The 17337-nt window shown below is 43.4% G+C and overlaps 1 protein-coding gene across 1 annotated transcript in view; it reads right to left on the bottom strand.

Annotated features, from left to right (window-relative positions):
- The window catches only part of fbxo41 (F-box protein 41), a 55071-nt gene extending 39792 nt beyond the window's left edge, over window positions 1–15279 (bottom strand). Inside the window, exons 1-2 of the mRNA XM_076294729.1 lie at window positions 15223–15279; window positions 182–1229 (exon numbers count right to left, since the gene is read on the bottom strand). Of these exons, the coding sequence (XP_076150844.1) occupies window positions 182–915 (734 nt within the window). The 5' untranslated portion in view covers window positions 916–1229; window positions 15223–15279. The remainder of the gene's footprint in view (window positions 1–181; window positions 1230–15222) is intronic.
- Between the last annotated feature and the right edge of the window lie 2058 nt (window positions 15280–17337).

The raw sequence follows: 17337 nt of genomic DNA on the forward strand, positions 1-17337 counted from the left end.
ATCAGACAAACAAACTAACACACACAAACAAACAAACAAACAAACACACAAAGCCCAAATGAATGGCAAGCAGCAGTGATTGAGAGCAGACTACATGGAGGATCAGCTGCCAGCTGGTTACTCACATTAGCACATTAACATTAGTACAATGCACATCATGAGATTATGCGGTGTGACTCACTGTTGCTTGTGTGTGAGCTCCTGGTCCTTGTTGACCAGATCCTGCTTGAGGCTGGCCAGCATCTCCACCGAGACGTCCACCTGTCGCGAGAGCTCCGAGGCTTTGCTCTCCAGGTCCTGCTTCTCCTGGCTGAGCCGCTCGCTCTCCAGCTTGGCCCTCTCCAGCTCCGAGCTCTTGCGCTCCAGCTCGGCCTGCAGCCGGCCCACCCGCTCGGCGATCTTCTGCTCCACCTCCTCCGACAGCTTCTCTAGACGCTCGTCCAGCTCCAGGCGCTCAAAGGCCCGCGCCTTCAGCCGCGCCAGGCCCTCCTCGTAGGCCGCCTCCACCGCACTGGCCGCTACGTTGGCCGCCGCCACGGCCACCGCCGTGCTGCTGGGGTTGGGGGGCCCGTCAGCCGAGCTCATGGCTTTCTTCACGAGGATCTCCCCCAGGGGGAACTCCACATTGGGCAGATAGCGGGCAGCGGAGGGGGTCAGGCCGAGGTCGTCCGGGCAGGGCAGCTCGCGGTAGGGCGAGGCGGCAGCAGCAGCGGTGGCCTGGTTCAGCAGCGCTCCATCGGCGGCCACCAGGGGCAGCAGGGCGGCGGCGTCGCACACGCTGTTGGACTTGGACAGGACGTAGAGGGTCTCGTAGGTGTGGTTGTACTCCAGGTGGGCGCGCAGGGACGACAGGCTCCGGAAGCGCTTGTGCTCCCCGCAGCGAGGACAGCGGTAGGGCAGGTCCAAAGAGGCCATTCCGGGCCCACCACCTCTGTGCGATGGGGAGGGGGGGGTGGGGACGACACTCACACAGGGTGCAGGTGCCTCATGCACTGGCAGCACCTGGATCTTCTCATCTCAGACGCAGGGGGGTAGAGGTGTCGACTGGGACAGGAGGAGACTGGAACAGGAGAGGAGGTGGGGCCACCCGCATAGTGAGCAACCATCACAGACAAACACACGTGGACGTGCTTGTGAGCAGAGCTTCTATATGCACACAGACAAAGGGCTGGCTTATGGGAACTCTCTTGGATGCAATAACTTCCGCCTCTTCTCCTAATCCACTACACCTACAAAAGAGAAAGAAAGGTGTCACAGCGAACATACATACTGTATATGCAATAACAAAATAAGAAAACATACATACTGTATATAATAACAAAATAATAACAAAACATACATGTTGTATATGTAATAACAAAATAATAATAAAACATACATACTGTATATGTAATGACAAAAGTGCCCATTTTATCAGCTTATCACAATATGCTGTACACTACATTATATGCTATATGCACTATACTAAAAGTGAAAAAGGCTTTCTTTCTTTTTTAAGACATTTCTGGAAACATGAATCAGTCTTCAAACATGAACCTGTGGTAAGTTTGACATACTGCACAATGTCATTAGACACAACTTAAACGCTAGAATTGCTGCTTTAAATCTCATTGGCATGATATAGCTCTTCATCTACAAGCCAAGCTGGTGTGGTCACCAGCCTTCTCTGAAACCTCAAGACCTCATAAACCCACTGATCCATACACCAAAGGCTTCCACTCCCTGTTCAAGGGCCAGATATGGTACCAATTCTGGCTTGTTACATTTGGCAGAGAAACAGTTTTTAAAATTCTTCTAAATATAGGCCTGCTCCTCTACCTACCAGCACATTCTTGCTGCATGTGCAAGATGTCTAAAAATAAAATCTGAAAAAGAAAAACACTTCCTGGAGTTCATGCTCACTGCTGATGCAAAATACTGTGTCATGTTATTGGATGATGGAATCAAACTGAATAGCTCTATTAATCACATTCAATACCATTGTCTACATTCACAATTTTAATTCACTGTATAGGACAAATAAAATAATACATTTATTTTCTCATTATAGAAAAAGATGAGGTTTTTTTTCAGCCATTACTGCTACCCATTAATATCATCATTGGAAAGCAAGGAGGCTGTTAACAGAAATCAATACCTGGAGACCACACTGAGAGCAATGCATTGTACACTACTGACAGTTTATGACTTCACAACAGCCATCTGCTTCCCAATCTCAGAGGACGGGCAGGGCTGGCCATTAAAACACTGGCGGAGCACCACACGGACGCCACTGTGTGCGACCTTGCAGAGTGCATCCCACTTTTCTCCACGGGCTGCATCACCCCCACCCTCTCCTTCAGCTCCGCCCATCTCTCCGTCTGGCTCTTCCTCGCCTTTTCAATGCCCCCTCTAACTTCCCTTATTTCTCATTCTGCAGTGCACTCTAAAAACAGGCTTCTCTGAGGAGGTTAGAGCTGGCCCCATTAGTGATTTTGGAAGTGTGCGTGTGTGTGTGTGTGTGCATTCCCCATAATGTCCCTGAGGTACTTGTGTCCCTGTGAGCATGTGGAGGGCATATTAGGCCATTTGTCTGGCGTGTCACCCTCCCCTCCGGTTAAAACCTCAGCATCCTGACTCCAGTCCCTGTCTGTGCGGCGCTGTCCTCACAGACCTCGGCTAGCTTGGCTATTTCGGTGAGAGCCGGACCCAAGTCCCGCCCACACCCCAGGGGCTGCTGTGTGTGACCAGTGTGAAACCCCCTCCTCTCTGTCTTCCTGCATTACCTCTGCTCCGAACTGTCAGCTGCTACATCATCACTAGGGGCTCAGAAACAAGTCCATCTAGTAAAGGGTAAGAGGTAGCCAGCCTGAGTGTGTCAGAGCCCAGAACAGTGTTTAACTGGCAGTTAGCCTGCTAGCCATGTCCCCTTGTTTAATGAATTCAAATCACTAGGCAGGATATGTGAGGATGCTATATGTTCAGTCATTTAGTCCGGCTAATGAAGTCTGAGTAACGTCAGCAGTGAGAAGTGCACCATTTCCCCTGTTAGGACCGGCCAATAATAGCATGTGGGACAAGCCTAAAAACAGCGACGAACTCTCCCACAAAGTCATTGCACAGGGAGACAACAGGACGAGCGACGAGCTCTCCCACAAAGTCACTGTACGGGAAATCACAATCACAGACAAAAGGCCTCCGCAAACCCACTGACAAAATGGAATGTACTGTAGTTTCAAAAATGCTTTACACAGATGGCTAACCGGTAGATGTTAGCAAATATAATCAAATCTCACCAGTGGACATCAATATTGAAACTAATAGTGGAAACGTTTCCTACAGAAGGTAGGGATTTCTAAAACAGTATCCAGAAATAGTTTGTGTAACCCTCTAATCACAAATGATCATTTGTCCGTTAAAAGGTTAACCCAAAGTCACAGTAAATAAAAAGTCCAGTCACAGTAAATAAAAAGACGGCATCAGCTAATCTGTCTGAGTGGTTCCACTCCACTCCAGTGTAACTGGGAACTGGTGATGGATGGGGCAGAACTGTTTTAGCTGATTGCAAAAATGGTCTGTGGAATGGAACATGTCTGTCATGTTCTGGGTTATAGACTAAGATTTCCATTGCTTTCGCATACAACTAACAGAACCAACAGATACAACTGGCAATAGAATTTGTGCTCTTGTTTTCTGCAAATATTTCATCATTATGGTCTCTTATTGATTCAAAATATTATCTTGAACATGATTGTTACTGATCAAAGAAAGATTGATGTTAAGTAAAAGAAGCACAAAACATTCCAGTTGCTGCTACTGGAAGCAACTGAATCCATGCATTTCCACTAAATTATTTTTGGAATCTGATCCCTTATCATACCTGTTCATTCGTACTCGTCGCTCGACTTATCGTGACTAAATTCAAGATGGCGTTGAACGGTAAAATTCCTTAAGGTACTGTCTGTATAAATCGTCTTGTAAATAAACTACCAGTGCTTTTTCAAGTTCTCAATGTCTCGTTTTATATGTCAAGGCCCTCGGAAGTCTACCAATGAGGTATGTAGCTACTTTGAGCCTCATAAATGGTGTAAAACACTGATTTATTTGCATGGCTAGGCTGATGCCCGAGGCACCCCCAACGAAAAACTGTTGGTAGCATTGGCTAACTAGCGCCAGATTTCTGAGTGCAGGGGACAAGCAGAGATGAGCTACAGTATGAGACGTTCACACTCGGGGCCAGATGTACTAACGCTTTTGCGCCCACTTGAGGCGTATATGTTTCGCAACGTGCATGTAAAATCATTGCGAGGTATAAAACAGGCCGCAATTATGTAAAAGCGCAAACTGCCTGACGCGGGAGCTGAAAGTGGCAGATTGCGTTGTTCATGTCATACATATTAGACAGGTCATCTGCTGGAAACATTAGGCCTAGTTTTTGGTCAAAGTTTTCTCCATGGATTCCTGGTCAGAACCCCAATTGGAACAGATTAAAACTTGGGGCATGTTGAATTTTGTCCAAAAATCCAATATGGCCGCCGTATTCCAAAATGGCACATTTTTACACACTTGTTCCTATGCTATGGGGAAATTTCCAGTAAAAACAGTGTCATTTTAGCAAAAAACTGTCCTTTTCTATCAAATACATATTTACAGAGGTTAACTGATGATTTTAAAACCCTAAGTATTTTTCTAACAATTTTAAATCATTAAACAAAATCATAATTTTGTCAGATATTTGTCAAATATCAGAAATAATAAAATTTCCAGCAAACATAAGCCTAATACAGGTTAAATACAGTTCAAATACATTGGGTACCTTAACTTAAACAGATTAAAACATATGGCATTTAGACATTTTCCCAAAAACTCAATATAAATTCAATAATATTCCCAAAATGGTGAATTTTTGGGTCTACACTTTTGGCTAAGCTAGAGGTTTTTTTCTATTAAAAACATTTTGACAAATGTTAATTGATATGAGAAACAAGATAGTTCCATAAAGGTTATGGAATTACAAAAAATACTATTTTATCACTCGGCTAGATATATTGTTACTATTACTATATTAATGATAGAAAATGACGTAAATCCAGCGATGGAAATGGTCTTAGTAACTACCAGTCTTTGCTATTATCTTTTCCATTCACTGTTACACTTGCAAAAAAGACATTCTATCAGAGCAAGATTGAGAGCGCAACTGACAGTAGAAAACTTTTTCAACTTTCAAGTCTCTTCTCAATCCTCCACCAATGCCATACTTCACTGTCAGCAGATGACTGCAACATTTTCACTGAAAGTTCACTTCACCCTCCTGTTGTGTTCGTTTTATGTTTAGTATAGTTTTGTGTTCCTGGTGAAAAATGACAGCTGCATTATAACTTGTTATAAATATACAGTAACACACATTTTATTTAATGTTGTGATAGACCTTTGTATCAACTTGTGTTCTATTGGATATAACCAGTTTTAAACTTCCATTTGGTATTTATGGCCTGCAGGCCTCACTGACCTGAGCTCATGCAAGTCAGAAAGGGGAAGATTCCATTGGGGAAAGTTTCCAATGGGGGCTGGCATAGAAGCAAAGAGGGGGAGTGAGGGTGTTTTAATGTACAGAAGTGCATATACAGTCCATCTGATCAATAAGTATGTGCCTGGACTCAATTTTATACACTGACCATTTTTTCACCCATTCATTTCTAATGGCCAGTCATTTGACCGAAAATACACATGGGTATTCTATAAAACAGTTAAAAAAGTTAAATATGTTCAGATTCCCTGTGTTAACAAAGCCAAGAAGCCTCATGGTAGTGAGAATGAGTTAACAATATTTTTTAGAGAGAAGAATTGTCAATCGGTCATATTTGACTGCAATCACAACAGGATAAGTGCTCAGTTTGATGAGCCCATTAGGAGAGCTTTGCCTGTGAATTGTTGGACTCTTTCTCTCCTCTTGAAGAGGTTTCTCTACGGCTTCAGCAAAGTCATCCAACAACATGCCCTTTGGATCCTGTCCCGTCTATTCTTCTGCAATCTGTCACACTTGGGGCAGCCGTGGCCTACTGGTTAGCACTTTGGACCTGTAACCAGAGGGTTGTCAGTTCAAACCCCGACCAGTAGGCACGGCTGAAGTGCCCTTGAGCAAGGCACCTAACCCCTTACTGCTCCCTGAGCGCCGCTGTTGATGCAGGCAGCTCACTGCGCCGGGATTAGTGTGTGCTAATTCACGGATTGGGATAAATGCAGAGACCAAATTTCCCTCACGGAATCAAAAGAGTATATATACTTAAATACTTATATACTATACTTATACACCTGCTGTTCTACCAGCAGTCATGCATGTGTTTAATACTACTACACTGAGTTCTGGAATAGTTCCTTCTTCTTTTAAACAGGCAAGGGTTATGTCTTTGCTAAAAAAAAAACACGCCCGACTCAAACCCGTAAACAGCAGCACCTCAAATCATGAGTCTGCTCAGTCATCAGTATTAATTCTACTAGACTTACCTGCAGCCTTTGATACTGTAAACCATGACATTCTCCTTTCTACACTTTCTGAACAGGGAATTTCTGGGAAAGATCTTGGTTTGAATCCTACCTTAAAGGGCGTTCTTTCAGTGTGTCTTGTATCAAAGTATCATGACCTCACCACAGGTGTGCCATAAGGATCAGTATTAGGGCACTATTTACACCACTTCCTTGGGTGAGACCATTCACTCCCATGGATTTGACTCACTGCTATGCGGACGGCTTTACCTGTCTTTACCACCTGAGGACTGTTTCCCATCAGATTTCTGCATGCCTGATATTTCCGTCTGGATGACAGACCGACTCCTTCAACTTCATCTCTCAAAAACTGAGCTTTTGGTGTTTCCAGCTAAAACAGCTATTCCCCAACAGATTAACATCCAGCTTGACTCCTCTTCACTGACCCCATTTAGATTGGCACGTAACTTTGGCGTCATAATTGATGACCGACTTAATTTCTTTGAGCATGTAGCCTGAATTGCAAAATCGTGTTGGCTTGTCCTTTACAACATTAGGAAGATCAGACCTTATCTGATACAAGATTCCACACAACTTCTTGTGCAGGCCATGGTTATATCCAAAGTGGACTATTTTATTTCACTGTTAGCTGGCCTGCCTGATTGTGTAGTAAGATCGTTGCAAATGATTCAGAATGCTGCAGCACGCCGGGTCTTCAATCAGCCAAAGAGGACACATGTAACTCCTCTCCTACTCTACCTTGACTCCTTATAATAGACCTTGGCCTATAGGACACTTACTGGATCTGCTTACGGCTATCTCAATTCTATGATCCAGCTGTACATCCCCAACCACTCACTGGGGTCATCTGATGAGCATCGGTTGTGCTCTTTTCCTCAGTGGTAACTCGTTGGTGGAATGAGTAGCCCGGTGCTCTCCTTCCTTAGGCCCAAAATCCCACATTTTGGGGATATTATTGAATTTATTTATTTTTTGGGCTTTTTTATGCCTTTAATGCGACAGGATAGTGGAGAGTGATAGGAAGTGAGTGGGAGAGAGAGTCGGGGTGGGATCTGGAAAGTACCACGGGGCGGAAGTCGAACCCGGGTCGCCGGCGTACGGTGCAGGTGCCCCAGCCAGTTGCGCCACGGCTGGGGCCATATTATTGAATTTATATTGAGTTTTTGGGAAAATGTCTAAATGCCATATGTTTTAATTTGTTTAAGTTAAGGTAGAGAGAAGACTCAGGTAGAAATCCAAGTGCCAATTACGACTTTTATTATTATTATTTACTAGTAGGCTACCAGCAGGTTTAAGTGACAAACAATTCACAAACAAACACTGGACAAACAGAAAACAAAGATAGGACAATGCCCACGCTTCTAGGCCCCTGTTATAGCAACGGTACTTACGTCCTCTCTCGTCAGAGATGCATCTCTCTACTAAAGCAACCCCAGGCCTTAAATAGCACTGGTCACAACCAAATCACGGTCACAATTCAATTAACATCTTGAAACAATATTTCATCTCTTAGAAACCCTTGCGCAGCACAATACTACTACTAATATAGTAGTGCATTAACAAAAAACTGCGCTTCCAAAAGAAAACAATGAAAAGAAAAGTTTGCCACAAACACCCCTGCGCTAATGAGCGCTTCCCTACGGGAGCACGCCCCAAACATTGAAAAAGTTCTCGCCGTCTGCAAACCGGCTTGCCCCCTGTACACGGAAGGCCGCCATGAAGACTGGTGAGAACAGTCGCTAGTACAGCATTAACATGCAATGACAAATTTAAGAAGTTACCCTAAGATGTTATGTGCGCGCTTGCAACCCCCAAACTGAGTTGATGTCACGCTTCCAGCACTTTTACCGATAAACAAATCTTCCATTCCTAATTCCCTTCACCACGCATCCAAACATTCAGCCCTCCGTACATTCATTCATTCACATGATATTGGTCTGGTACAAATTACAATGTCCACAATCATGCCAATCATCCCCCCAGATCATATTAATTTAAAATGTCTCGTTTTGTTTAAATGTTCAGTCTTATTGTCCATACCGTGTCGGGAGATTTGTCAGATCAAGTGACAGGCGCACTGCGCTCTCACAGTCCCCATAGCATAGCAAATAGTGTGTAAAAATGGGCCATTTTGGAATACGGCGGCCATATTGGATTTTTGGACAAAATTCAACATGCCCCAAGTTCTAATCTATTCCAATAGGGGTTCTGACCAGGAATCCATGGAGAAAACTTTGACCAAAAACTAGGCCTAATGTTTCCAGCAGATGACCTGTCTATATGCATTCATGGGAGGATCCAGGGGAAAGTGGTATGTACAAAGACTGCTCCTGAAAGCGCACGTCTATTCTACGCCTAAATACTTCCTCCTTGTAAAAGCAGGTGTTAATCCAAATTGCAGTTCAATGCGTCGCAGTTTACACTAAGGATTGAACGATTGATAAATACGACGGAAACTTGGGTCTGACAGCTTTCGCAATCTGCGGTTTGTCCATGACGCTGATAACGCTACGTTCGCAAATGTACTGCCCTCGGTATCATGTTTCAACACACTTTAGGTCAAAATCACACCGAAATTCTCCTTTAAGGACATACTGTAAAAGAAAAAGTATTTCTGACCTTTAAAGCCCAAATTCAGCAAATGACAGCATCAAGCTGACTTGAGCCCCATCTCTGACGCCAGCCGTGCCTCATTAGTCATTAGATTTGAACATCAAAGACTGAACACAGACGCTGGGGAACATGGGGAGAGGCCCAGGGGTTCAGGTGCTGCGTGGTCAGACCAGGGGCTCTCTGAGCAGCAGAGGAGCTCTAGAAACACCGGACACTCGCTCTGTCCACTGTCTGTCACATCGTGCTGTTGATCTGTGACCCCACTCTCTCAGTGGTGTGTTAGCACAGAGCTTTAGAATTCTGCTCACGCACAAAAAGCTCAAGACACAGTAACATGAAGCGAATGTGAAATGACTTTGGATGAAAAAAAATATGTACAACAAAAAAAACCCCAGTTCAGTTCAATTCAGTTTCAGATTTTTTCCCATAGTTTAGAGCTGAATCCAATCCAATGAGTTCATTATATTTATTATAATCACAGGGTCAAATCACCAAGTTTTACAAGTTATTAATGTAAGTATGCAACAACAGAGTACACATTCTACAGCCTACATATGATACCTCTCCCTATGAGGATCTTTTAAGATTTTAAACACAAATGCTGACCAGTGTGACAGACATCTTTCACACAAAGGAGAGCATCCTTCCTATCAACAACCAAGTGAAAACATAAGAATAATCAACACCTACCTCAGAGAGAGGGTCACTAAATGATCACTTGCTCCCTCCCATCTCTATGCAGCGTCCCAAGAAGTACCTCGAGGGAAAGGGGAAAATCCTCACATACAATTCTTCCAACTAGGCCCTGAAACAGCAGGAAATGCCCAGAAGGCTGTTCCTCTCTCCCTCTCTCTCTCTTTTCGTTTCTGTCTCTGTCTTTCTCTCTCTCTCTTTCTTTTTGTCCAATTCCCTTCCCTCTTCTTGTCCGTAAACCAAACCAATCTGCTTCAGTTGGCTCATTCCACAATGCCTTGTTACCATAGCAATTATTTGTTTAAACACTCAGATGAATAGACCATTCCCCATGTCAATCACCTTAGCATCCCCACTGCGCTCAGTCTGGAGTGGGCCAGAACGAGGCAGCTGAACACTCAAACTGCATCCCTGTGATTTGGACTCCTTTTAGCCCCCAGATGTCTTCTTGGATTAGCCTCCTCTAATTGACATTCATTTCTGTCCATGCATGACCTTATTGTGCCACTGCAGATCACTGTAGGACATTTTCAGGAGGACACAAAAAAATTACAGATGCATACTCATATTAGACAAAATGTCTGATACAAAATGCATCAGTGCATTAAACGTTTTAACTGATACTGCCATACTTCCCCAATTATTATAAAAACTATTCAGTAAATACACAAATGTGGCAGCAGAAATGGAGGAAAACTAGGGATGCACCTATTGTGAAATTCTGGGCCGATACCGATGAATAAACAAACAATTTGGCTGATAACCAATGCTGATATTGATATTTTTTCTTTGTTTATTTACAGGGTTTTTTTGTCGATTATACCCTTTAGAAGAATGAAAACACAAATATTCGTAGGACAACATTTATTTTAAACATTAGCCACTGCCATCGGTAAATGTCATATAAATTTGCCGATAGCCGATATAAGTAAAGGCCGATATTGACCGATATATCGGTGCATCCCTAAAAAAAACATGTATGATTGCATTTGACAGAGCCGTACTGTATCTCATCATGGGTGGGTTTTGGCTTAATTTGACAGTGTTACTGTTTCTTATCATATGGCCAGGTCTTGGGTACAGAAAATCAGAAGTGATTCTCTGTGCTCATGCTGACGCAAAGATATCACAGACTTCATGGTTGCCAGGGATACAAGCATTGAATCTTTTGCTATAGAAACCATGTATGGAATGGTTCAGTCACAGGTTAAGAGAAAAGAGACAGAGAGAGAGAAAGAAAGAGAGAGAGATGGACACACAGGAAAAGACAGTGTGTGTTTATGACTGTGTGAGTGCCCTAGAAGAGACAAAGGCACTGACGTCGTGTGAGGGGATGCAGTAGAGTTGGAGAAGGTGGAAGAGCAGGAGACATACAAGTGTGTCAGGGACATGATATAGGGACACATCCAGGTTCCTCCAAGCCATAGGGGTTATGGTCATGGCTGGTCAGTCAACCGAAACAAGTGGTGATAAAATACTATGGCCATTTGTGTCTCAGGAAAAGAGGTTAAGATAAAGATTGTTGAGAGATAAAACAAAGAAAAAGACAAATCAGGAAAAGACAGGAGCCGGGATGAGCCAACGATAGTGTCACAGACTCAGTCAGGTGCTGATCCATCAGAAGGCAGTGTGCATGCCGTGAGGCTGTACTTTTAATTAGGCCACAGAGGAAAACGTGCAGAGCTTCACACTGCCTGAGCACACAACCACACGCTGCCTTAAACAGACACAGTGACCCCCTTCCCAATCCACCACTTCACAACCAGAACATAAACATACCAGCATCCAATAGGAGAAAGCCTAAGCTTGAGTACACAATGTCTCTATTGTGACAAATGGTGCTGAAAAACAAAACAGAAAGTTCCAGAGGACAGGGCCTTAAAAGTGGTGACATTATCTTTGGATCACATTCTCAATAACTTCACAACTGAATGTCGGAGTGGACATAAGCCAGGGAGCTTGTCAAAATGTTTTGTCCCAGAGACCGTTACTGTCTCTGCTGTCTCCTGTTGATCTGTCGAGCTTCACTGGGCCAATTATCCTCCATTACACATGGATCATCACATGTTGAGAACCCCAGGGGGTATTCCCATAAAACACAGCCTGTGCAAACGGCCCCAGCCCACCCCAGCCCAGCTTCCACTGGCCCAGCACTAATATATGCATGCAGTAATGTGTAGCAAAACCCATTTAGTTAATAAAACAACCACCAGCAATGTTTAACTCTCAGAATGATTATCATTGCGAGTTTGCTAATCAGAATGCTTGATGTAGAACTCTAACAATAAACATATTTGGTTTTGTAGAAGGCCATGGTCCTGGGATGTCTAGATTGTGCTGGACTCCAGAAAACTTGATAAATTGAGAAAACTTATTCCAGATCAATTGAAAAGACAAGGATTCTGACCTCCAACTGGGAAAATTTTGTTTAAAGAACATTATTTAGTAACATTATTAGGTGATATCATAATCACTGTATTCCTGACATCCCTCTCTCTTACAAAGGGAAATAGCACTGGGACAACCTAAGCATAGACATGATTCACTAATTTCAATAGCAATCCTAACACAAGTGAGACAAGCAGTGAATACTGACATTTGGAATCCAGCGTATATGTTCTTGATAAGACCTAATTTTTATTCAAGTAAATTACAGAAAAATATATATTATGGCCTATTGGCCAAAAAATAGAGACTAACAAGTGGGGAAAAAAACAGTCATGATATGATGGTGACACGTTGACCCTACACATGAAGTCATTCTCCCTGTCTGAACATGAATGGTGTTGAGCCACTGAGGAACACAGCCACATTTGTTGCCCCACTGGTGCCTTTCTTGGGCCCAACTCAAGCGTGGTAAAGCATTTCATAACCAGTCCACATGAAGCAGATAAGGCCAATATGCTTCGGAAAACCAAACCGTGCCCTAACCAATGATGCAGAAAATGATCCCCATGCAACACTGTTTTCATATGGCGGTGTCTATTACTGACACTAACACTTCCCCACAGGAGTCAATTCTAAGGACTGACCACAGTGATGTACAGCTCCCTCCAGGACACCCTGGGAATCAATGCTGGTAATGTATGTCCCTATTAGCCTTCACTTAGCGCAGGACAATCTCCTTCACTGCCCGGCAGCACAAGTTAGTTGAATGCATAAATAGCTTACTTAGGTTAGCTGTCTGGGTAAAAGTGGTGTGCCCAAATAATATGCAAAAATATCAGTTCAGCATAGCCTTTACATTGTCTTCAGGGGGAATACACTCTGCCTAAAAGCAAAGCATCCAGCAAAGACATTTTCAAAAGCTTAAACTCTAACATGAATAGGATCAATAGTTGAATATGTAATGGTTGACAACATTGAGGTAACTACCATGTAAGGCACATCTGTGATGGAGAAGGCAGTGTCCATACACCTCATACTGGACTAGAGCTCAGACAAAGGCTGTTCAGGCTTCTCACTACTGAGGCACTGTCTAGATAGCTGGGCTAGAGTGGTGGGACACACCCCTTTCTAGTCCCTCTCCCAATTCGTAGCAGCACCAGTCATCCAGACGAAGGCTCAGTCATATCCTGGCCAATTACGCCAGGCTTCCCTGACCAGACATTACACATCACTGCCTGTGGCACAAATCAAGTCAATGAGTGCGGCTGTCATCCTAATACCGGTGTCCCATTGAGCTCAGACTCGAAATGTCAGTAGAGCAAAAGCTTCAATGAACTGTCTCTGTGGTTGTCCTTAACGCTGAGGCGATTTGATGGGAAACATGATATTGAAAGGGAAAAGAAAGGAAAACAAACAAGGCATAACAGTTTTGTGTATTGACCATTCCTTGTGATCGATAGAGATATCAGATGCAGCAGACCCTCAATGACTGGATGTAAATAACACAATCTCTCATTACAGAGATATGGCTGCAGGAATAACACAGCTCAAGACAGAATTCAGAGCAATCAATGCCTTGAGCTCAGGCACACACTGGGAAATGCTGCCAAGGGAATTGCATGCGGTCACATTTTATCTTCTATATGTACAAACAAAAGGTTGAACGTTGAACTCTTAACACCAGGAGGCAATGTGCAGACAAAGCAAATAAACATGAATATTTTTCACTAGAAAAATGATTAAACTGTTATAAAACAGTGTACTAATTCATTATTAATGTATTTCATTATTCACTGAAAAGGCTAGTCTACTAATCTTTGAATCTATTGAATCATTAATTAAGATAATACAAATAATTCTGTGGACAGAGATTGGGCCCACAGTACTTCATCTGCCTCACTACTGTTCGGCCCATAGGAATGTTTACCAGTTCATAGTACAGGCCTGCTCCGAATTCAACAATGGCTGACTGCTGATTCAAAACTGACTAACCACTGTTTACGGACATGGCAGCCATTATTTTCTCATGCTCTTACTAAACATGAAGCTAGTTTGGGTTCTTTAAAGCATTTTAAATTCTATTCAATGATGCTGTGAGACACTGCTGGAACATATTTTTGCCTTAACAGTTCTGCCCTGGGGCAAAGAGAGGAGCACACTGGAAGAAAATAAATTCCCACAGTGCTGTAGTGCTATACACAAAATCAACAGCTACTTTCCCCCAGAACAATTACAGTGCAAACATGCTGACAGATACCATCTTATGCCGTATTCAGCATCACTATGTAATTTACAGGTAACAGGATTCTACAATCAGAGTACTTGAATTTGGCTGGAGATAGGCCCTTGTTGGAATCATTTATGACAGCATAACATCTTGGCCAAAAGCCAACAGGAGCACTGCATGTTGACATGCTAACCTGTTCAACTACATAAAATCCAATCATTGGGCATATCTTCACCCCATACCGGTGGGGTTATCAATGCTAAGGGCGCCGAGTAAGGCCGGCAGCATTAGCTATTCAAACGGTAACGCGATTAGATTACAAAGATTTGTGCGTTATTTAGGATTATCGACAATCTATACTGTCTCGGGACGATCGACAATGTACCCTTCATTTCAGTAAATTGTTTTACATAATGTATTTGCGCGAGATGCAATAGCCTACCTAATCCACGATGGAAACCGGTGCAGGTCTCACTGCATGCTGCAGACTTAGCTAATTTAGACGTGCATTTTTACGCAAGTCAAAACAAATGTAACGATGCCAACTCTCTCCACAGTTCGCAGTTTGGCCATTCCTCAGGCCGATAGAAATAGAGACGATTTGAGCCCGGCAGCACTGCCAGCCATCATTTTTCACCATTTCCCTACATAACGCATCCGAGTATAAGTGTCGTTACCTCTTCTGCAACGTTTCACAACCATAGCTTAGTATTTGAAGGCGACTGCACTGTTACTCTATTAAAAAAATATGCGATCCATTTGTACTGCCATACATTACAAACATGCGTAATTGTATTTTGAAAAGCGGCGCTTCTCACCTCGCAATTTTCTCCCCATTTTTCCTCCTGAGCCAAGGAACCGCTCCAGCATTGACGTCACGCGCACCACTCTGCAGTAGACTGTATGCGCGCCTCCGCTGTGAAGGCGTGTAGAGGGAAGAGGAGATGGGAAACAGGCAGGGATGTGCTGCCTCCACGGCAAGACAGCCGCAAGACCGAATACTACAGCTGAATACAGCAGGTATCGCTCATATAGGGGTTCAGACTCAGAGGTAACATGCTCTTAAAACATAACACATTTGCTCATGGAAAGGTGATCGAGTTGGCGCTCCGTGACAATTGTGCGCTGGCTGGTATGACTAGGAAATCGCCACGGTGTGTGGAGGGAGTAGAACACTGTCCAACTTGTGCATTTACGCTAAATAGGCCAAACAACATCTATGTAGAAATTGATGGCGACAGAAACCTCCAAGAGGCTACCTTCCCAAGATATATTAACTTCATTAATCCTTGAAGACATGGGCTGCGTTACAGTAGCCACAAAAACGTTTCGTTAAAATATACAAATATACAATATTTTTTGTACATTACATGTTTAGTGTACTAAGTAGCCTACAATGTAACATAAAAAATGAATATAACTAAAGTCTAGGACGGAACTAATACCTTGCATGGACAGTGACCGTAAGAGGAGGGGTCAACTCTCCTGGCCCAAAGTAGTCATTTCACAGGGTTATGCAGTTGGCAGGAACAACTGGCCTTGTCACAGAAAAGATAGAAACTGCCAGTGCTCTGCTTTTTGACGAGGTCATGGCTGGAGATGTCAGCTTGTCCAGTTGTTTGTTACATTTTCTGATGCTGCCGCCCAAGCACCCAGTTTCTGGACCCTCTAAAGTTTACAACCATCTTTCATGGCCATATTCAAAAGCAGGTGGTTGTTCCCACACCACTCCAGGTGGTCTGCCAGGTCCCTGTTATCAGTCTGCTGTCCACCACTGATACACCTGTCCCTACCACTGCAAAGTTGTGTCAAATAGTCTGGATGACAGGACTGTGACTGTTTGAGGTGTAGAGGCCTGGTGAAGAGGCAAAGTGAAGAGTCTTGTCCCAAGTGCTGCATCTGTGCTTCTGACCATCAGAACCAGTGGTTTTCTAGAGGGTTGTTGTGCCTCTGACCATCAGAACCACTGGTTTTCTAGAGGAGGTCATTTTGTAGGACTTTGGTCTAAATGTGGATTAGAACAATTAGTACACAATCTAAAATATTCTGAAACAATCCAATGCCTTGTGAGGTTGAGTAGATAGAATTGAAAGTAGTAGAGTGGATTACAATAGACGACAGCAGATGTGAGTGGTGCTTCAGGCTGTGGGTGGGTTTTAGAAAGAAAGGAAGAAGCCTTCTTTACACCCATCACAAAGACCACAAAGTGTACATCTGGCCCACGAGACTACAAGTACTTGAAATGTTCTTCCGCAAACTGTCCAGTTGACTTTGATGCCAACTCCACTGATCATCATTATGGCCAATGTGGCCATGCCAACAAAATCTGTTTGTTAGAGCTGGTCTGGAAGCTTGTAAACATCTACAGCTGGTGAGCTAGCATGTTCTTTGTTCAGGCTTTTTCAATATCTTGTTGTTCTGCAATCAGTGTTATCAAAAGTGAAAATCAATGTGTAGAACTGTTTTCACACTCCACACATTTGATGTTGTGTGTTGTTCCACGCACCCTGTGCCCCATATCCTCTTCAGGCAGTATTCTAGCCGTACACTCTCCATCCATATTTGACTGAACTGAATAGAGATGGGACACTACAGACATATTGTACAGAAAGCAAGAAAGAACAGATGCTGGACTGCAAGTTACTGATATCTTGCCATTTGGCCAAAGACTTGACGGAGACTAAAACCATTTTGAATGATGTCCTCCATTACTACCCTCCTGTGGTCTGAAGCAAACAAAGTTGGATGCTTCTCATCTGCACACAAACTTGTGATTGCCAATTCATTCAGCATTCATATACAATATGTCATAGGCTACTCTTGGCACTTGCTGTCTGCACATTGCGCTTGGTAATGATTCCCATGAGACATCAATCTTTTCTCTCCAGCTGTTTGAATTGGTTGTGATGTACATGCAGTGAAATCTTTGCGAT

The sequence above is a fragment of the Alosa pseudoharengus genome, unplaced genomic scaffold, assembly GCF_046254945.1.
Source record: "Alosa pseudoharengus isolate Yale_2024_CS ecotype anadromous, Long Island Sound unplaced genomic scaffold, YU_APseudo_1.1 YU_APseudo_1.1_scf_2, whole genome shotgun sequence".
NCBI lineage: Eukaryota > Metazoa > Chordata > Actinopteri > Clupeiformes > Clupeidae > Alosa > Alosa pseudoharengus.